The 22,348-nt window shown below is 48.4% G+C and overlaps 1 protein-coding gene across 2 annotated transcripts; it reads right to left on the bottom strand.

The window, feature by feature from the left end:
- Window positions 1–1,174: 1,174 nt before the first annotated feature.
- On the bottom strand, window positions 1,175–21,199 carry TSPAN33 (tetraspanin 33). 2 transcript variants are annotated; one of them, XM_042924230.1, is made up of 8 exons: window positions 20,864–21,199; window positions 7,313–7,370; window positions 6,534–6,661; window positions 6,125–6,199; window positions 4,979–5,074; window positions 3,063–3,191; window positions 2,499–2,660; window positions 1,175–2,288 (listed from the first exon to the last, which is right to left on the bottom strand). In XM_042924230.1, exons 1-8 carry the CDS (start codon window positions 20,963–20,965, stop codon window positions 2,187–2,189), a joined length of 852 nt encoding a protein of 283 aa, XP_042780164.1. In that variant the 5' UTR covers window positions 20,966–21,199; the 3' UTR covers window positions 1,175–2,186. The 2 variants fall into 2 exon arrangements, with proteins under 2 accessions (XP_042780164.1, XP_042780171.1); XM_042924237.1 differs by having other exon boundaries at window positions 6,534–6,658.
- Between the last annotated feature and the right edge of the window lie 1,149 nt (window positions 21,200–22,348).

Below are 22,348 nucleotides of genomic sequence, written 5' to 3'. Positions count from 1 at the left end.
AAGCCAGTGAACCAGGAAAGTGCGTCACCCCAACTCCTAACCCAAAAGGTCCCCGTCACCAAAAGAAATATAAAATGCTTTATAAAATCTACCTTCGACACAGAGAAAGCGCGCTTTTTAACTCTTCTCTCAGAATAAAAGGCCCTTACTTTTAATTTTTTATTTGTGATGATTTTTTCTTTCCGTTGTGTTACTAGCTGGAGCTAAACATTGGCTGGGGCCCCAGGCGGCTGCTGGAAAGACGCCCTCCCAGGCGCAGAAGGCTCGTTTAGAAGAAACTGGGGGCGGGGAGAGAACTCGAGACTGTCTCTCCAGCGCTGTAGGGACTCTTTCGAGTCTTTCCCCGGCCCCCGCTGTGCCAAAGCTCCCAGTCTGAGACCCCCGACAGCAGAGGGCGGCGAGGACCTTTTGGGGAACACTAACCGGATAGCTGGGCCACGCAACCCCCAACAGCTCCCTAGTTACCCGGCTCCCACCTCCTCCAGGGCAGGGGGCGGAGGCGCCTGCTTCGGCCGCCGCGGGGGCGGGGACCACCCACAGCGCCGCGCGGCCCCGCCCCAGCCCCGCCCCCGGCGCGCCCGCCTGGCCTCCCAGCTTGCTGCCCTCGCACGCTCCTCCCCGCGCGAGGAAGCCAGCAGCTCGCTCCGCTCGAAATTTCGAAATTTTTTTTGAGTCCTCCCTAAAAACTAAGGTGGGCCGCAGTACGGACTCCTTCAGGTAAAGATGGAGTAGGCGGCTGGAGAGCCCAGACTGGGGATGAAGAGATGCCCTTCCTCCTCGTTCCCCTCCCCGCTGTAACAGAGAATACTAGATTCTGATTTCCAGCTGTACTCTTACCTACCCCCATCCTAAAAGTTTTGGGCAGCAAATCTGAATTCACTTTAGTTTGGGAAAAAATTAACATCAGGTTTTGAGATAAAACTACCCTGTTCCCAGATCAGTGTTGGGAATCTTTCGACCTAATTTACACTAGAGAGGGCGGGGTTGTGGGAGGGGACTAGTGCATCTGGCTGAGGGAGAGATGGAGCGAAGGATGGGGCCCACAAGGTGCTGTGTTTAGGGGAGTCTCCAGTCCCCACCTGGAAGGAGGGCCCACCCACTGGGCCCTTCTTCCCCCCCCCCCCCCCCCCCCGCCCCCTTCTAGTTGCCAGAATGGAAAATTCATGGAGTCAAGTTTAGCCCAGGTCAACAAACTTTTATTGCCACTTCTGGCTCCCCCTGCCCCAGCAAGGTCCCTGCTTTTCACACTGTAGAAATACTGAGCTATGGTGTAGGGGAATGGCGGGGCGGGGGAAGGGTGGGGGGTGGAGAGGGATTACCTAGCCTCCCTCAGCCCTGCCAAAGTTAAAGAAACCCCACTTGCTGGAGAGGGAGGGCCAGATGAGAGGAATTCAAGGGCACAAATGGCTCAGTCCCACCTCTGCTGGCTGCAGACTATAAAGACCATGGTTCCAAACCTTTTAAAAAGGGTGGAGTGGGGGAGACGGATGAATTTGGCTGCTGTTGTCCCCCTTGCCCCTGCTGCCATGTTTCCATGGAAATGAGGGAGGGGCAGGATGTAGCTCGCTCTCACTACCTGGGAGGATGGCAGGGCAGCATTTGGTAAACATAGCGCCTTCCACTCCTACCCAACACACACGACTGTCCCCAGCCGACCCCAAGCTCACTGCCTGTTCCATTCCCTTCTGGAGCTGGTATCATGCTAACTGGACTCCAGGTAGGGCTGCTAGTGCCCACTCTCCAGCCAGGTCTTGCTGTCAACAGATGGAATCAGAAAACATCCAGCAGGCTCAGTAGCAGCCCTAGTAGAGCGGTAGGTTGTAGTGCCTCCGTGTAAAGCAGCACCTAGTACCCCCGAGACTCTGTGCAACTGCTGTTTCCCAAACATCTCCGCCCAGACAAACCTCAAAAAAAAAACCATAAACCCAAATGTGTAAGGTTAAAAAGAATACAAAATAACTCTAACAATGGTGAGGGCTAGGATGGGGAAAGGAGGAGGGTCATCCTTCCTAGACTTGAGCCACCTATGCACCCTGCCTTCTGCCCAGCTGGAGTTGGCTTCTCCCCACTGGACTGCTGCTGGGGGACTGGAGTCCAAGTCTCCATTTGGTGATGAGAGCTATACCCACTGCTGTCGGTCGATGAGGCTCGCCTGTTGCCAGTGTGAGGAGGTGCAGGATGGATTCTCAGTACCATGGGTCGGCCCGGTGCTGCTGATTGTAGAGCTGTAGCTTGATCTGATCTTTGATCTGATTCACAAGGATCTGAGACAGCAGGATTCCTACCAGCTGGGAGAGGCGAGATGGATTGGGCCCTCAGCAATGGGTGATGTCTTTGTTTTCCCTGACTCAGTCTTCCCAGTGTGGTCAGCACCATCCGATCCCCTGCTCCTTAGCCGTAGCTGTGCCTGACACCCTAGCTGATCCCCAGGGGCCCTCCCCAAAACAAAGGAGTCTTTGCAGAATTATACGACCCACTAGGCTTACAGGGTAAGTTACCTGGGGGATGGCCAGGCCCAGTGCTACACCACCAAGAAGGAAGAGGTTGCTGTGTATCCAGTTGACCAATTTGTCGATACAGCCATTGGTATAGATGACTTTACTAGCTTCCAAGTAGTCAAGCGCCTGCATACCTTGGCCACACATGGTGTTGATCACTGCCTGGGGAAAGAGTTGAAAAGCTAAATGGGACTCCTATTTTCAAACTTTCTCTTTTGGGCCCTAGCTGATGGGCTTCCCACCCTTCTTAAACTCCTAAATTGTTAGGGAATACACGTGGAGGATCCTAGCTTGGAAGTTGCTAAATGCAAGCTTCCTTTCCTCTGGGAGGTCTGAGTTCAGTTCTCCTTGCTTTAGAGACCTGCACCTTCTGAATCCCCATGTGGACTGTGGGAATGAAAAGTTAACAGAGCCATTAGATTGGGGTGAAGAAAAACATCTGACAGCTGTCCTACAAAACCGACCAGTCAAGCTACTGAATGGGGATTCCCAACAGCGGCTACCCTAACTGGAAAGTAACTGAGATTGCTGCCCAGGAGGAGATGAGGTGGGATGTAGGCTCACCTGGTTGGGGGTAGGCAAGCAACAGGAGTAAGGCACAGAGCAGCGCTCACGGCTGGGGTTGTCTTCTGAACAGTTGAAGTACATGTTCTGCGACCAGTCCTTATAGGAATTCCCTCCACAGCAACTGAACTGTAACAAAGCCCACCACAGAGGTTAAGAATCACCCGCTCCTCACATTGAGATGACCGGGGGAATTCTCACAGCAGCCAAAAGTCTGTGGCCAGCTTCCAGTTGTAAGTTCAGGTTGTGTTTAAACACAACCTTAAACCTTGAGTTCACATTTCTCAGTGGCCTTCACCTTTATATATCTTGTTATAACAACCAAAGTTATATATTTTGTTTTTTATACATCCAATTATGAGCTCCTTGAAGGCAGGTTCTGGTTTTGCGGTCCTGCATAATATAGAGGCTGGCAAAAGGAGGTGTTCAAAAACACTGGCTGAAATACTTAAAGGATTGGTGTTGAAAATATCTGTCTTAATACAGAGGAAACAGAAGAGAATCTTCAATATTGTGGGCCCCTAATTACTCCATAAAAGTAAGGAGGATCCAAGTCAAGTTGCACCAAGGGAAGAGGAACTCAGTACTGGTCTCAAAAGCACTTTTATTTAAAATTCAACTTTAGGGGTGCCCGGGTGGCTCAGTCGGTTAAGCATCCGACTTCAGCTCAGGTCATGATCTTGTAGTTCGTGGGTTCGAGCCCCACATCGGGCTCTGTGCTGACAGCTCAGAGCCTGGAGCCTCCTTTGGATTCTGTGTCTCCCTCTCTCCCTGTTCCTCCCCCACTCATGTTCTCTCTCTCCCAAGAATAAGTAAACATTAAACATTTTTTTAATAAAATAAAATTCAACTTCTGATTCATAGCAGCATCACTTCCATTTAGAAGTGACCCAAGTGTGCATTGCAAGATGAATGAATTAACAAAATGTGGTCTGTACATACAATGGAATATTATTCAGCCTTAAAAAAGAAGGAAATTTTGGCATATCCTACAACATGGATGAATCTTGAAGAACTGCTAAGTGGCTAAACCAGTCACGGAAGGACAAATACTATATGATTCCACTTATATGAGGTCCCTAGAGTAGCCAAATCATAGAAAGTAGATAGTTGTTAGGAGTTGGGGGAAGGGGAAGTGGGGAGTTAGTGTTTAACGGGGAGTGTTTCTCTGGGGAAGATGAAAAAGTTCTGGAGATGGATGGTGGTGATGGTTGTAAACAATGTGAAATGTACTTAGTGCCACAGTTTCATATACTTAAAAAGGTTAAAATGGTAAATTTTTATGTTGTGTATATTTTATCATGATTTTAAAATTTTAACTTTTAAATAGGTAATATGTAAAAATCTGCCCATTTCCTTATTCCCCTAAAAGTAACCACTTAGAATTGTTTCTACATATCCTTCCAGATTCCTTTCGTAAATATGAATACATATTTTTTCCTCCCTCTTTTTTATACAAATGGCAGATTACTATATACGCTACTGTTCTGTTCTCTTAAAAGTACTTTTTAAAAAAAAAAATTTTTTTTTTAACGTTTATTTATTTTTGAGACAGGGAGAGACAGAGCATGAACGGGGGAGGGTCAGAGAGAGGGAGACACAGAATCCGAAACAGGTTCCGGGCTCCGAGCTGTCAGCACAGAGCCCGACGTGGGGCTCGAACTCACGGACCGCGAGATCATGACCTGAGCCGAAGTCGGCTGCTTAACCGACTGAGCCACCCAGGCGCCCCAAAAGTACTTTTAAAGTACTCTACTGTGCATGGTTTTTTGCCAAACCTCCTTCCAGAATCCATTACCTGACAGGTAATGAAGAAGCCCACAGACCTGAAGGGTGAGGTGCCTCTTGGGATGGCATTAATTTTTGCCTACAGCCTCTCAGACCACAGCTGACCTCCCCCCACTCTTAGCCCATACCTTCTTCTGGCCAAAATCAATGAGGTTCTGTAGGTCCAAGTCATCTCGGTAGTGCACAATGGCGTTATTGATGATCTCACTCACTTTCCCTCGTGCCTGCCAGAGACATGAGTAGGGGATCAGAACACAGGACTAACCCCTAACCTGCTCCTCCCTTCAGGAATAACCATAGACAGTAGCCATCCTTCTTCATTGAAGTCAACCTTGAAATCGGAACAAAGTCCTAGGTTGATGGCCAGTTCCAAAAAGCCTATCCATCCCTGGGCCCTCAGGTACCAGTAGGCAAGAGAAATGCAGGACCTGCTGTTGCCACTTCTCAAGGCCACATTTCAAGATAATCCAAGATTTATCTATCTGGGAACACTATTAACCACAAAATACTTGTTGATGCAAAGCAGAGAATCCAATATATAGATTTTAGTGGAAAAGGGCTTACAAAGCTGAGACACTGACCTCTAGTGGACATAAGGAAACTGCATCTCTTTAGACTCCAAACAGATCTGTATCATTTTAGGATTTTACTAAGCCAGAAGGACTAGGACATTCTTCAGAATGAACTCAGTGACTCCCCATTTCATAGTTTACACCATTCCTTCTTCCTTCTTGCTCCACTATTTTTCTCAAAGTTTCTATAGTTCAATACGACTCCTGGCAGTCATTTGCCCTTTGAGAAATGAATTCTGGTTCTTAATTAAAAGGACGATCACTAAACAGACCACTTCCAGATATGGTGAACACTGCTCAAAATCTTGTTTAGTTTCCCCCTTCTTTCGTTCTGTGTATCCCAGTAAGCAACTTTCAGAAGAAATAAAAGTTTCTTCGTATTGTCTACGGTCCACTTGATAATTATATTTTACCCAATAATTTGCCATTAAAGTTTGTAGATTGCTTTAACTTTGTGTTCATAGAGTTTATTTCCCTGTTGGCCTCTGTAACTGTCAGAGGGAAAACACCTTACAATCTGGAAATCCTCTCTAAATATGGTGACTTTAAAGGCCATTTGTTCATCCCTAAGGAGAATCTTTCCAAGGCTGATGCTTCTCAGGGGAAGGAGTGCTGGTTAATTAATCAGGCTAAGCATGGGCAGGAACCTTCTCTTCCTCCCTCCGGTTCACACCTAAGAAGCCCCTGGGGCCCCAGTGCTACCTTGTCTGAGAAGACGAAGCCCAGGATCCCTGCAGCCAGCTGTAGCAGGAACACGATGGTGAGGCAGAGTGAGAACTGCAGGGAGTGGGCAGGGAAAGAAGACAGTCAATTACCATGCTTGGGTGTAGCCCCTCCCAGGGCCATGGGGAGTACTGGGTACTGGGGGCTACAGGCACTTCTCCCAGATGTCCCGCACATAAGGCCGCCGCTGCCTCTCACATGCTGTCTTGAGGGTGGCCACCCTGTGCTGACTCATCTGGGCTGAGCTCTACAGCGGGGAGTGGACAGCACAGGCCTTGGAGGGTAGGTGGGACAGATGAAACTGAAATGGTGGTAGGAATGGCATCAGGAGGCTGGGAGGCATATGGAGGGGGCCAGGGTCCTTCTGGTGGGGTCCCTGACCACTCACCGTCTGTAGGAGGCAGATGTTCTCACGGAGGGATCCAATGCAGCCACAGAAGGTGAGTAGGAACATGAGAACGCCCACCACGATCAGCAGGATGGCAGGGTCCACTGCCAGGCAAGCCAAGGCTGCTTCTGGGGGAGAGGCTGTCTCAGTCTGAGCCTGGTGCTGTCTGAGAGTGATACCCCGGGACGAGGTGGGGGATGCCCTCCAAAACTGTTCCCCTCTGGTGGGGGAATCTCTAGTATGGTTGGATGAAGGTATGGGGAGGCAGTACTCTCCTCCGATGGGGAGAATAAAAAGGGCCGAGAAAGGTTTGTGGCATTTAATTTGAGGAACTAACAAATAACAAAGTAAGAGCTTTTGTTCCCAGGCTTAAGAGAGGACGAACCACTTGCGCTCCAGAAATGAATTAGAATGGCATTAGGCTCCCAGTTTTGCAGATTCCGTTTCCTGGAGACTTTGTGCAGTAGAACTGGAATGGAGGTTGAGTTACTCCAGGACAGAGTGAGGGAGGGGGTAAGGCCTCTGATTACTCTCTGCTCCCAGAGGCCTACCTACTTTCCTAGACACTTCTTAAGCCTAAAATGTAAGCATATCCTGGAAGATTCGTGGGAGTTCAGGGAAATCCAGGTGAACTGGCCTGGGTGGCCTAATGCCTCGCGGTAGGGTGCTCAAATCAGGGTAGAGGGCGGCTGAGGAAAGCATGTTAGAGGGCCAGGGAGGCAGAGGAGGAAGGGGCTTGGCAAGAGTCATAGGGAGATAGAGGGGGACCTATAGCTCACCTGCATGCTTCATCAGCCGAGCGTAGACTCCCACAGCCACCATCACCATGGAAATCACCTGTGGACACAGGAATGAGGCAGATTCTGAAATTTTGGAAACCAGGGGGCCCTGAGTGCTGTAAGTAACCTTAAGAGAAGCAGGAAGATGACTTTCCCAGGACCCAGAGATGACCATCTCTGTCCTCCCAAGAGATACAGTTGATGGCATCTGTTTTGCCTTCAAGAAAAGCTTTGACCAAGATGATCTCAATTGATTCTCACAACACAGTTATCTTGTGAGGCGGCGGTTCTCCTCATTTTACAGATGAGGAAATCAAGGCAATACAAGGTTACGGACCGTAGCTAAGAATTGGGCTTTGGAACCAGTCAAACCTGGGCCTATGCTAGACAAATCTCTGAACCTCAGTTTCTATATCTGAAGACGAGAATTTAAACAACTATATCTAAAAAAATAAAAACCACTGTGAAATTAGATAATGTATGGAAAGCATTTAACACAGTGCCTGACAATAAATATTATCTGTCATTACTAATAGTTAACTTTTCCAGGGTGACACAGAAACTCTGAAATTTTGAATTTGAATCCAACTACTTCAAAGGGCAGGTTTTAAAGCTGAAGCAGGCCTGAGTCAACGAACACTCCCAAGTGCCTAAATCTCTTGGAGGTCAAAATGGTGTCCAATGCAAGAATGCAAGCACATAGCAATGGAAAGAATGCATCCATGAACACAGGTGTGTAAAATGCAAACTGGCTTGGCAAGGGAGCCTTTATCTTTATAAACCTGGATTCCAGTGTGGAGCACAATAAGAGTTTAAATGCTTCAAACTTCCTGGCTTCTCCCTGAGAGATCAAACCCATCAGAGACTACCAACAATCCCCAAAGGGGCCTTTTCTGCCCTCCACCCCCACCGCAGGCCTCCAGGAGTGCCGGGCAGCCCAATGTGCACATCTCTCGGCCACTCTTTCTTTGTGCCCAGTCCCCAGGCTGGTGCTAAGCAGCAGCTGGCTGTCACCATGGCAATTGCTGGGGCCACACTCTGGCTAGAGGGAGTTCTCAGCAGCAGGGACTTGACCAACTCAGTGGGGAAGGAGATGGCTGGCTAGACTCCACTGTCCTACAAGACAGAGACCAGCTGGAAAAAGCCATCTGGGGGCTTCGGTGGGAGAAGGGAATAGGGCCCCTATAGAGGTAATAGGGTCAAAGTAGTTACTCAGCAGAAAGATATTTTCCTCAGTGGCCTCTGCTTTCTGGTGCGTTTAGCAGTAAATGGAAACCCTTATCTAAAACCAGATCTTTCAGGACTCTTCCCTGGCTATATACGCAGCCTTGCCCCCAATCATTTGACACTGCTTCTGACTCAGGACTAGGTGTGTTATCTACTGGCCCTCATGCTCTTTGTCCGGGAGAGAGGGAGCTGCTTGCAGAGCTGTGAGTGGGGCTGGAGGTGCCAGCTGGCTTGCTGTCCCCCAGGACAACCAGGCTGAGGGAGCAAGGGGGAATGGGTGGGAGGCAAGGCAACCACACAACAGAGATCTCAGTCATCCCCCAGCCTGTAGGCACAGCCCTTTGCCAGAGTGATTGAGCAGCCCGGCCTGCCCTTTAAAATTCCCCATAGCCACTTAACAGTTCTGAGTATCCCTTTACTGAATCATTTAAAGATATGAACCTGCTCTTTATTTCTGTTGTTCCCAGACTCCTCACTGTTCTACACATGTTAAACTTTTGCTAGGATGTATAACTTGCCACAAAGATGGCCTCTGATTAAATCCTAACACGGCTAAAACAACAAAGTAAAGAAATGCCACGTATCACGGTAACTTAATTCCCTGTGTGGGCCTGTAATTACAGCAGTTGTTCTGTCTCTATCTGTGGTGGGTAGCACAGAATAGTGTTCCCCCAAAAGATGTCCTGTCCTAATTCCTAGAATCTGTAAATATGTCTGGAAATGGAGAGTAATTATCCTATTGGGCCTTAGAAGAGGGAGGCAGAAAGGTCAGAGTCCGAGAAGGAGACAGGTATGACAATGGAAGCAGAGATTGGAGGGGTGTGGTGCCATGAGCCAAAGAAGATGGGCGGCCTTTAAAAGCTGAAGAAGGCAGGAAATAGATTCTCCTCTAGGGCCGCCAGAAGGACCATCCCTGGTGATACCTTCATTTTACCCAGTGAGACCCATTTTGGAATTCTGACCTCTAGAATGTAAGAAAATTGTGTTGTATTAAGCTACGAAGTTTGTGGTAATTAGTTATAGCTGCATTAGGAAACTAACACACTATCCAAATTCAAGTCATCAGCTGCTATGTACAAGGTACTCTGAGGACTGCAAAAATGAGTGAGACGTAGTCTTGCCCTTAAGGAGACTGCACGCTATGTGGGAGAGGGGCAAGAGCATCTACAGCCTATGCTTCCCCAACTTGAGTGTCGTTAGAATGGGAGGAAGAGCAGGGAGGGAAGAACTGAAAACTGCTGATGCCTTAGCTGCACCCAAACCACATATTGTAATCCAGGCAACAGTATTTCTTTTTTTTTCTTTTTTTTTTTTTAGTGTTCATTTATTTACTTTTGAGTGGGGGTGGGGGAGGAGAGTGCACGAGCAGGGGAGGGACAGAGAGAGGGAGAGAGAGAATCCCGAGCAGGCTTCTCGCTGTCAGTGCAGAGCCCGATGCAGGGCTCGATCCTATGAACCGTGAGATCATGACCTGTGCCAACATCGGGAGCCAGACGCTGAACTGGCTGAGTCACCCAGGTGCCCTGAGGCAACAGTAGTTCTGAATGTGTTCCAGGTGATTCCAATGTGCAGCCAAGTTTGAGAACCACAAGCCTAAAGCACACTCAGCCAGGGATCTAGAGCAGCAGGTACGGGTTACATTAAAATCAAGATGAAGACTTTAATATTATCGTTAATATTTAATACGATCACTAATGATACTGCTTCCCTGGGGCTCACTAGCTAACTAAGAATTGGTATTTCTATCACTGATCTCCCTCTTCATCCCCAAGTCACAGCTGGCTTGCCCTTTCACACTCCTATTCCTGCCCACATCTCCCACCCTGAATTCCTCAAAGCTACTGCCCTCCCAAAGTTAATGCTGCTGCCGTTAATAGCATAGCATTTTAGAGCTGAATAGAACCTTAGAAATGAGCTCAGCCACTCACCTTTTTATAGACGAGGCCCAAAGAGCAAAGTGATACTTGGCCAAGCGCACATGGGTGCAGAGGAAACATCTGGACTAAACCCAGTTTCCAATCTCAGTCTGGTACTCTTTCCACTCTATCAGGCTTTGCCACAAAATCCTTAGAACACCCCACAATACCACCAATGACCTCCTTTCACGATGAGGATAGAGATAAAGATACTTCTTAGAATGGCTTTTCATATTCTGGCTAGAACGAAGCCTCACTGGAAATTTTTAAAAGCTAGACACAGTTTTTAAAATAGCTGAGTCTAGCAAAAGGCATGTTCCTGAAGAGTTGTCAATCAAATTATATAAAATACCTTGCGCGCACCAATACCTTTATCCTTATATAAGGTGAGTAATCACCTTATAATGAAAATAACCAACCCCTGGGCTCCTTGGGAAAATGGCTGACTCTCCTACTGGAGCAGGAGATATAGAAGATATGCCTGGAGTATCTCGCAGTGCCAGAAAGTAAGGAAATGCTAAGACACAAACAAAAAGAGCCTCCCTCACACTGAGGTGGGTATGCCAAAGGGACATCAAAATAAGGAAGAATGAAATGATTACCCCAAACATAAAATAAGTATCTATGAGTCCATACTGATAGAAAGGACTTAAATTAAAAAAAAAAAAAAAAGGACTGAAATAAATAAACGAGGGAGAAAAGAAAATCTCCCATGCAGAAGAATTGCAAATGATTTGTGTCGACAGTGTACTCTCAAGGAGGTAGAGCACAACTCCCCACTCCTAAGTGTGGATGCTCATAGTGACTTCCTTCCAAAGAGCACAGTACGGAAGAGGGGGGGGAAAGAGGGTGGAGACGTCTGACAGACACTACCTCAGCCAGGGGAGTAAGATCAACATCAATAGACGTAAATCACAGGTATACGATGTGATATGATGAAAATGACACTCCGGGGCGCCTGAGTGGCTCAGTCGGAGAAGCGTCTTACTCTCGATTTCGGCTCAGGTCATGATCCCAGGGTCGTGAGATGGAGCCCTTCGTTGGGCTCTGCACTGAGCATGGAGCCTGCTTAAGATTCTCTCTCTCTCCCTCTGCCCCTCCCTCCCCCTTTCTAAAATTTAAAAAAAAAAATTTTTTTTTGATGTTTATTTATGTTTGAGAGAGAGAGACAGAGTGCAAGCAGGGGAGGGGCAGAGAGAGAGGGAGACACTGAATCCGAAGCAGGCTCCAGGCTCTGAGCTGTCAGCACAGAGTCTGCTGTGGGGCCTGAACCCACAAACCGTGGGTCAGATCATGACCTGAGCCGAAGTCGGACGCTTAACCGACTGAGCCGCCCAGGCGCCCCAACCCACATTTTTTTTTTAAATATCAGACTTTCTTAAATTAGGATTCATATGCATGCAATGTCACAAACTTTAATCAAGGGGATTTCTAAAAAAAACACAACAAAACCGAAACCAAATAATCAGGGGGATTTTCTCCTCACACCAAAGTGTAAGGCAATGTTAAAACTGTTCAGGTGTCAGAGCCCCAGGAAGCTACAATGCTCTGTTGGCATACCCTATACAATTTGGACGTATTAAATTCTTCTCGTCAACTTTAATATGCTATCGCTGCTCTCTAATTTACAGCTCATATTTCCCTTTCCCCAATTCTCCCAATAATGTCCTTTATAACCTTTTTTTTCTTTTTTCCTGATCCAGGATCCCATCAAGGATCATGCATTGAAGATCAAGTCTCCTTTGGCCTCCTTTGCAGCTTGGCTTCTTTTTTCTTTGTTTTTGGTCTTTCAAGATACTGACTTTGAAAAAAAAAATGTGGTAAAATACGTACACCACAAAATTAACCGTGTTACAGTCCAGTGGTCTTGAGTACCTTCACATTGCCGTGCAACCATCACGGCTATCATGGTCCAGGACTTTTTCATCACCCCAGATAGAAATCTCTTACCCATTAAACACGTACCGCCAGAAAGTAAGGAAATGCTAAATAACAAACAAAAAAACTTCCCTCACACTGATGTGGGTATGCAAAGGGACATCATCCCCTCCACTCCTCCAGCCCCTGGCAACCACAAATCTGCTTTCTATCTCTAAGGTTTTGCCTATTCTGCACATTTCCCGTAAATGGATTCATACAGTGTATGGCTCTTTGTGTTTGGTCTCGTTCACCGAGCATAATGTTTTCAAGGTTCATCCCTGCTTTGGCGAGCGCTTCATTATTTTTATGGCCTAATAACATTCCATTATATGGATATAACAAAATGTGTTTATCCATTCATCCCTTGATGGACATTTGAATTGTTCCCACCTTTTGGCTACCGTAAATAGCGTTGCTGTGAATGCCGGTGGACAACTTTTTGTTTGAATACCGATTTTCAATTCTCTTGGATATATATCCAGGGATGGAATTGCTGGGTCACACGGTAATTCTATGTTTAATGTTTTGAGGAGTTACCAGACTCTTCCATAGTGGCTTCAACATTTCACATTCCCCCCCGACAATGTGCAAGGGTTCCAGTTTCTCCACATCCTTGCCAACACTTGTTCTGACATTTTTTTTTTTTTGACACTGGCATTTTTTTTTCTATGCCCAACGTGGGGCTTGAACTCACGACCCCGAGATCAAGAGTCACATGCTCTATTGACAGAGCCAGCCAGGTGTCCCAACACTGGCATTTTTTTAGAAGTCTAGGCCAGTTGTTTTGCAGAACACCCCTCAATTTGGATTTATCTGATTGTTTCCACACAATTAGATTCAGATGACACATTTTAAAAAGTGGTTATTAATTTTTGAGAGAAAGAGAGAGATTGGGGGTGGGGCAGAGAGAGAGAGACAGACAGAGGATCCAAAGTAGGCTCCGCACTGACAGCAAAGAGCCCAATGCAGGGCTTGAACTCAAGAACCAAGAGACCATAACCCGAGCCGAAGTCAGATGCTTAAACTGAGCCACCCAGGCACCCCTCAGATGACACATTTTTGACAGAAATACCACGCAGATAGTTTTGTGTCCTTCTCAGTGTGTCATGTGAGGAAGCACAACATAAATTTCTATCCTAGAATTAAGGAAAAATTTACTAAGTGATGACAAGGCTGTTAGGCACATGTCTCTACATCTCATAAAACAATAGTACAGGCACTATTCTAGTTTCCTAGTTTTCCATGATATTTGGTGCTACTTGTCCTCTTCCCTTTGCCTTCTGCTAGCGTTTGCTGGCAGATAAGCAGCCACAGATGCTAATGTTCATGGGAGAAAATAGAAAATGGAGAAAATTCTCTGCCTTGTTTGACTTCTTTTCTTGCAAATTGCAAAAAGACATCCATGATTTGAGGGTTTTAAGAAAAACCCTTATTCTAGCCCCAGGATACTACTTCAGAACCATCAGTGATAAGAGAGGAAAAGTTACAGGGCCCCAAGATGAAACTCTAAACAAGAGTTCTTCTGGATCTAGTGCTCAAATGCCAACAATTACAGGCATGGACTTCCACTGGATTGTACCTTAAGACCAAGGTGGTGTGACGAGTCCTTACAAGTGGACCCAGGAAAGGTCCTTGGAGACAACAGTGGGTTCTCTGTTCCCATGACAGATATAAAATAGCTCTATAAAATACAAAGACATCATTAATTAACACTTCTCTCTGGCTAACAGTAGAAATGTGAGCAAAGGTGGTGGGAATGCAAGCTGGTGCAGCCACTCTGGAAAACAGTATGGAGGTTCCTCAAAAAACTAAAAATAGAACTACCCTACGACCCAGCAATTACACTACTAGGTATTTATCCAAGGGATACAGGTATGCTGTTTTGAAGGGGCACACGCACCCCCATGTTAATAGCAGCACTATCAACAATAGCCAAAGTATAGAAAGATCCCAAATGTCCATCGACAGATGAATGGATACAGAAGATGTGGTGTATATATATACAATGGAGTATTACTCGGCAATCAAAAAGAATGAAACCTTGCCATTTGCAACTACGTGGATGGAACTGGAGGGTATTATGCTAAGTGAGATTAGTCAGTCAGAGAAAGACAAAAATCCTATGACTTCACTTATATGAGGGCTTTTAGAGACAAAACAGATGAGCATAAGGGAAGGGAAGCAAAAATAACATAAAAAGGAGAGGGACAAAACATAAGAGACTCTTAAATACGGAGAACAAACAGAGGGTTGCTGGAGGGGTTGTGGGAGGGGGGATGGGCTAAATGGGTAAAGGGGCACTAAGGAATCTACTCCTGAAATCACTGTTGCACCATATGCTAACTAACTTGGATGTAAATTAAAAAATAAATAAATTATTAAAAAAGAAAGAAAGAAAGAAAGAAAGAAATGTGAGCAAAGGGGGTGTGAGACAGAAGGAAGTCAGGCCCAAGGTTAGCTAGCCTTCACCTAGACTCAATCCTTATCTATCTGCCTTTTGCCAGAAGGAGCACTCATCCCAGCTCTCCAAGGCCATCCCTAACAGGTGACCTCCAGGAGCTATTTCTAGCAACAGTAATAGCTGTCTTTTGTCAAGTGCTAAGGGTCAGGCACTGGGCTAAATAAACACTTTATACATGCTATTTCATTGAATTCTGACCACAGTCCCAAGAGGGTGTTAGCATCTCTATTTTACAGAACTGACGTTGGGAGAATTCAAGAAACTCTCCCTGACTCACTCAACAAGTGAGCCGCTGAAGTGGGACAGGAACCTGTCTTTCTGTCTCCTGAGCCTTGTGACCTCAGCCCCCTGGCTGCCTTCCTCTCTCCACCTCAGAGGCTCACAGCAACACCAGGGCATGTGCATTCACCTGGGGGCATCACGAGAGGTGGGAAGAAGCTGCCTGCAATTCTCTTGGGGGAGCAGCTGGTAATCTCCAAACTGGGCAGAGCTCAAGGGGAAGTAAGATAGCACTGGGAGGTGATGATGCCAGCAGGGCCCAGAGGGAAGTCCCTGGAACAGCACCCTGAAAGGAGAAGACGGCATCACCACACAGGGCCCACCAGCCCCCGAGACAAAGCCCTGGGCCTTCTTTGTCTCCACATTGTAAAGTCCAGTCTGTGGGAAGTGGGCGCATCTGTCTCAAAGTCCTCTCTTCTTCCTTGGAATCTCTTCTCCTCTTCTGTTGAAGGGGGTGGGGGGTGGGGGAGGACACACATTCTTTGCGTGGGAATCAAAAATCCTTCCCCTATCCAGAGGGACACTGGGAGAGAGGGGTCTGCACCTTCAGTTTCAAAGTCCTCTCTGTCCTTATTTTCGGATAAGCCGGCTAGACCTAAAGCAGGGCCCCCTCTCTCACTGCCCAGGGTCTGCACACACTTCTGGGGCCATCCCAGTACCATTTGTTCCTGGGTTTCTGAGGTGTAGACTAGCTCTGTGAGACTGGCTCTTGGCTTTCTCCCTCTGGATTGGATGGAATTGTCCTCCTGGAGTGGGGGAGTCCACAGAGCTCTTTCCTTTCCAACGTCTGGGGCCAACCCTTTAATTTTTTTTACGTTTATTTATTTATTTTGAGAGAGAGAATGAGAGGGCAAGTGGGGAAGGGGCAGAGGGGGAGACACAGAGAGAGAGAGAGAGAGAGAGAGAGAGAGAGAGAGACTCCTAAGCAGGCTCCATGCTCAGCATGGAGCCCGACTTGACCTGGGGCTTGATCCCATGACTGTGAGATCATGCCCTGAGCCGATATCTAGAGAGTTGGACGCTCAACCTACTGAGCCATCGGGCGGCTCTGGAGCCAACCCCTTAGCTTCTCCTTAGGCCGTGGCTGGTTTTGGTTTCCCAAGGTTATAAACAAGGGAGAGAAGTCCACAAGGACTCACAGTAATGTAAACACTTGAACTATCGCCCTGGAGTTCCCAGCCTGACACAGAATCTGCTATCAAGACTCTAAGAGGTGCTACATGTTTTCTTTTATTCTTTTAAAGGCTGCTTGAAGTTTATGATTTCCTACTTGGTACAAGGCAAACAGAGCTGTTGAGATAAGAAGGCATGTGTGTGACTTGACAGCATAGGATATCCTTCTTGTCTTCCTTTTCAGTGGTTTTTTTTTTTTTTTTTTTTTTTTTTTTTTTGGTAATGTGACTATTTCATTTATTAAGCCTGCCTAGTTTACAGGGAAAGGAGGAGAGTTGGGGGAGGGGGATGGGCTCTGCTTCCTAAGGTATTCAGGTGTGAGTATGCGGGTGTGTGAGTGTGTGTGTGTGTGTGTGTGTGTGTGTGTGTGTGTGTGTTGGGGGTTATGCTGGGTGGTAAAAAGGTCTCTGCCATTCAGGAGGGATTTTTCCAGGTTTGATGCCTGGTCATTTCCTCAAGGCTTCTGAGCCAGGTTACAACAGATGGTGCTGCAGGTGACATGGGACATTCTGAGTGCACTGAGGACTCCAAGCCAGTGGTCCTGGAGGGGGGTGTGAATTTCTTAAAGAAGACACCTCACCTGGGGCGCCTGGGGGGCTCAGTCGGTTAAGTGTCCAACTGTGGCTCAGGTCATGATCTCATGGTTCATGAGCTCGAGCCCCAGGTCAGGCTCTGTGCTGACGGCTCAGAGCCAGGAGCTTGCTTCGGATCCTGTGTCTCCTTCTCTCTCTGCCCCTCCTCCACTTGTGCTCTGACTCTCTCTGTCTCTCAAAAATAAATAAATGTAAAAAAAAAATTTTTTTAAGACGATACCTCACCAGAGGCCTGGATCAGTCTAGGAATGACCTGGATGGGGGTCCACCTGTGCTGCAGTGGAAGTGGAAACATCTGGGTGCCGTAGATAGTAATTACGTATGGCCCTGAGGGACATGCTGGGGGCGGATGGCTGACCTGCCTTGAAGGAGGGTGCTAGGCCACGGGACCCAGTGCAGAAGAGAACGAACACAGCTGGATCCCCTCTTCCCAACCAAGAATGCTCAAGAACTTTAGGTTGTGCTGCATCTCGAAAGACTAGTGTTCATAAGAGAGGAAGGAAGGGCATCTTGCCTTCACCCTATAGGGGCTGCTCCCTCAGCTGCCATTCAACAAACATTCAGTAAGTACCCACTCTGCCAAACTCTGCTGGGCACTGAGAAGCAAGAAGTGAATAAGGCAGTCTACCCTCAGGGGCCCGAAGTCTAGAAGAGGAGACATAAATAAACACCTAATTGCAGCACAGGTAAGGGATGTGGCAATCAAGGTATATATAAGGTGTATGTATATAAGCCTTGAGGCATAGCCACCAAGGAAGCATGGGCTGAGACACAGGGACTGGAAGTCTCAGTTCTGCCTGACTCAGAAGCCACCCCAACTGCTGCCCTGGGTGGGACAAAGACCAGTAAGGAAGGAGGTGACTGCTATGGGCAGCACTGATAATGTTCCTGCCAATGTATGCCCAAGGCTGATAAAGCATGTACTATGGCACTGGTCTTCTCTCTGCACAGAGCTGTCCAACACAGGGAGGGGAGGAAAATCAGCCTCTTCTTAACTGAAAGATTGTAATACAACTTCTGGAATCGTGGGGCAACTACTCCAGGTCATGGGATCCCAACAGTCAGTAACCCAGAAGCACGATTCTGGGGAGAAAACCAGAACTCCTAGGTAAAAGGGGAAGTGAGATCTGAAACACGAACAGGAGGAATTGGTCCTGCTCCCAAAGAAGCCAGCAGCTTTCTGAGTCAGACTAAATGACCCAAGTGTCAGGGTTCCAGAGCAGCAGCAGAGATAGCCAGTGCTGCCACCACCACTGAGTGTGAGCCCAGACGACACTGGCTACCTTCCCATTGTGTTCCAGCACAGACACAAACAGCACCCGTACGCGGCTCCCCCAGCAGCTGGCCAGAACAGGCACTCTGCCTGGAAAAGGGAAGGGCCCACCCACAGTCCCATCCATGGGTGTCTCCTGGGCAGAAGAGGGGAATTTGATTAGGATGGTGAAAGCCAACAAAAAAGAAAGCACTGTAACCAGTCCCTGAGGAGTGGTGGGAAGAAAGATGACCCCTGAGCTGGGGAAGCAGCCCTTCATCTCCAACTGCACTTGTGTGGAATGTAGCTCTGAGGCTCTGGGCCTGGGGGGAAAGTGACACTCAGTAGCACCCAAAAAGTACTGTCCTCTGAGAAGGTCAATGTCCCAGGGACACCGGGACACGGAGAGATGCCTCCTTAGATCCAGCCCCAGGTCCTGAGGAACGAAAACAGTCCCTAAAGTGATGTATTCATCTTTAAATAGTTCACAGAGGCAGAAAAATTTTCTCCTTTAGAGGAGAAAGATTAAGGACAGAGAGACAGATATATTGGCTTAGGGTCACACAGTAAGTTGATGCCAGACAGAAACTGGGCCTCTTGTCCTTCATTGTGCTATTTCTAGAGCCTCTGACTTTTTATGAGTCTAAAGTAGGGCCAAGAAGGGGCTCTTCTCTAATTTGGGGTGGTGCCAACTTGGTTAGCAAGGTCCTCTGACCTTGAATGAATCATTTTTACCAAGGCAAATGGGTCCATGGAGCCAAACTCTCTCCCTGGCTGCAACCTCTCAAAGTCATTTGTCTGGTAAAAGGAGGGGTGGGGCAGGGTGGGGAAGTCCAAGAAAATGACCATGAATGCAAGTGTAACAGATGCACCCAGCTGTTGTCGCTGGGGAACCCAGATAAGGGTGAGGTGCCACAGGCTCCAAAAAAGAAGCAGAGTCTTGGCTGATAAAGAAAGTCAGAAGGTGGATCTGAGGTCCCTGGGATCCTAGTGCTGGCTCTGAGGATGGCATGTCACTGGGCTGGAACATTCTGTGAGCAGGTAGGAGGGTTCACTGGGACTTGCCCTTAAGTAGGGAGTTTCCCTTAGAACATCCCCCAGCCCGGGCAGAGTAGTGGTGATTTTTTTTTCTTCTGTTCTTCCCTAACCTCCAGCTGAGGCAGAGAACCTAGACCATGGGAAGTTGGGCTAACTGCTGACTACAGTAGCAGCCATCTGGGCCAAGGACTTCCCCTAGAGGCACAGTAGTTCAATAGAAAAACCACAAGATCAAACTTACTAACCAGCTGTTGGACCTTGTTGGATGAAAATAATTAATATCTCTGTGCTTTAGTTTTCTCATATATAAAATGTGGGTGCTGGACAAGATGTCTTCCAGATTTTTCTTTTTTTTTTTTTCCCCAGTGCTAAAACTGAGAATTTGTTAGGGACTCAAACTTCATTTTGAGTGAAATGGTACAATGGCTGAGCTCTTATCACCACCCTCTGGGATTTCTCTCATTTGTCCCAACAGGCTAGCACTTATGCACTTTGTGTCTGTTCTTCAAACCACGGCCCCTGTGAACCTTTCTGGCAACTGGCTTAGATGCTGGGTCTGCTCCCGCTCCTAGGAAACATATTTTAAACTCATGCTTTCTCCCGCCTGCACGTCTGAACTTTAGGTCTCAGGTGGAAATGGGCAGGGATAATGGGCACCTAGAGCAGCAGCTCTGGCTTGGCTGGAGCTGGAACAGATATGGGGGTTGGGGGAGGGACCTCTCTATGTTCCCAAACCCAGAGGAGCTCAGGGACTCCATAGATGTGAAACAGGATTGAGCTAGCATTTCATGAGCTGGTCCAGCTAGATTCTTAGCTCCAGCAGAGTACTTCTGCTATCTCTGATTATACTGGGTTCAATTTTGGGGAGGAGGGAACTAGGGCCTACAGAGGTGAACATATTGCCCAGGTGAAATCAACAGTCAACTGCAGGCTGGAGACGGGAATCTCGGTAGCCCCCGTCCAAGAGTTTTTTCACTTTTCCACCCTCATCAGAAGATTCTGAAAGGACTGCTGGCCTTCCAGCCCAACACAGGGTCGGTGCAACGTAGAGAAGATGAAGACTGTCGGGCTCCAGGGGATGGAGTTTGATCCTGAGAAAGGTGGGGCAAAGTTTGGGACAGTGCTGGGAAAGACATCCACATCTGGAGGCCATTCCTGCCCCTTCTCAGCCATTGTGGGGAGGGGGGCACCAGAGGCCTCCAAAAGGAAAAGGTGAAGAAGCCCTGTAACCCATCCTCTCTGAGGTTAGGGGGAGGAACGGTCCGGGTTCCCCCGGCTTTCTCTTTTTTCTTTGCTGCTGGGCCTCCCAGCCCCCAGGCCTGGAAGTCCCCAATCATGAATGTACCAGTGGGTCTGCTTTGGGCCAACAGGAAAACCCGCGTCTCGCTCGCAAACCCATTTTCTGGCCTGCCACAGATGCCCAGAGGATACCCCTAAGTCTTTACTGAATCTCTTGCATTACCCTCCCTCCCCCCACCTCCCCACCCAACGCCCCCTCGCCCCCTCGCCCCCTCCAGACGCGGCGCCACCTTGGTGTCCCTCCCCAGGATGAATTACCCCAAAGTGTCATCAGCCCAGAAAACTAAGCAGGCATCTCGGGACGCCCCCTCCTCAGAACGTGGGCGACCCACTCCACGCTCGAGGGGTGCCCTGCAGCCCAGGTGCCCCCCCCCCAAGACCCCCAAGACTCACCCAGAAGAGCATGTTGAAGAAGAAGAGCAGGTATTTCACCAGCGGGCTGACGAAGGTGAACTCCTCCCCATAGGCGGCCGGCGCCCCGGGTCTCCGGGCCATGGTCCCGCCGCCGTCCCCCCGGGGGCCTATCTCCCCGCGGCGGCCGGCCCACCTGCGCGCCCTGCGCCCGGGGGCATGAGCCGCGCCTCCGCGGGAGCCCGAGAGGCGGGGGAGCTGCGCCGCGGTGGGAAGTGCCCGAGCCGTGCGTCTGGTAGGAGCGCGGGCAGGGGAACTGCGCCGCCACCGGAGCCGCCGGGAGTCGCTGGAGCCGCGGCGCGCAGCGTGAGCGGCGGAGACTCCGCGGCGGCGGGTGGACCAGCCTGGTCCGCCCGGCTCCCAGGAAACCGGGCCCGCCCCTGGTTGCTCATTGGCGCGGCTGCCGAAGCCTGACTTCTCATTGGTCGGTCGCTGATGTCACTAAGTGTCCAGCCATCCCTCTCCTCCGAAAGGCGGGGGAGACACCTGTTCTGTGAGGGACAACTTGTTAAAGGGTCAGTGGTTCTGCCTCCTCCCCCGAGAAGGGAAGCATCCAGGCAGCAGCTGCTCAAGGGAAAAAGGATGGGAAGGAATGCCTACTGCATCACACACCCACGTCCCCTACCCGGTTGCCGTACACATATGGAAAGACACCTACGTTAAAATCAACAAGTACGTACATCGCGTGTTGAGCAATGCGCCGAAAGCTGGGGGAATGCAAGAGAGTAGAGATAGTTCCCGGGGGGTGACAATAAAATCGGGGAGACAAAACTAACCTACATGTCACAATTAGAAAATATTTAAGAGTAGCGGCAACCCTGTTGAGTAACTACGTATTTTAAATGCTTACTTGAGAAGCTCTGTGACCCACTGGCTGAAATTTGGAAACATCACCAACAATTCTGCCATCCTAACTCGTTACTGTCTCAATCCTCCTCCCTGTTTCCTTAGAATCTTTTTTAACATGGTGATCTGTTTTTAACATGTCGATCTGACACAAACAGGTTGAGAACAGTGCAGGTAGTGGATACTGTGCTGACTACCGTAAGTAATGCAAACGCGAATGTAGATTGAATGTTCGTATCCACCCGCCCCCCCCTCCATTCATGTGTTGAAATCCTAACCCTCCCCCTCAAGGTGATGGTATTAGGAGATGGGGCCTTTGGGAGGTGCTTAGGTCATGAGAATGGAGCCCTCATGAAAGGGATTAATGTCCTTATAAAAGAGACCCCAGAGAGCCCCCTCACCCCTTCCACCGTGTGAGGACACAGGAAACAGCCAGCCACCTAAGAACCAGGAAGTGGCTTTCACCAGCCATTAAATCTGCCTGAGTCTTGATCTTAGACCTCCAGAACTGTGAGAAATAAGTTTCTGTTGTTTATAAACCCCCCAAGCTATGGTATTTGTGTTTCAGCAGCCTAAATAAACTAAGAAAGGGATTCCACCCTCATCAGTTGTGTGACCTGG

This window comes from Panthera leo, chromosome A2, assembly GCF_018350215.1.
Source record: "Panthera leo isolate Ple1 chromosome A2, P.leo_Ple1_pat1.1, whole genome shotgun sequence".
Classification (NCBI taxonomy): domain Eukaryota; kingdom Metazoa; phylum Chordata; class Mammalia; order Carnivora; family Felidae; genus Panthera; species Panthera leo.
The sequence above is the reverse complement of the archived record's forward strand: the minus strand, read 5'-3'. Positions and strand labels throughout refer to the sequence as shown.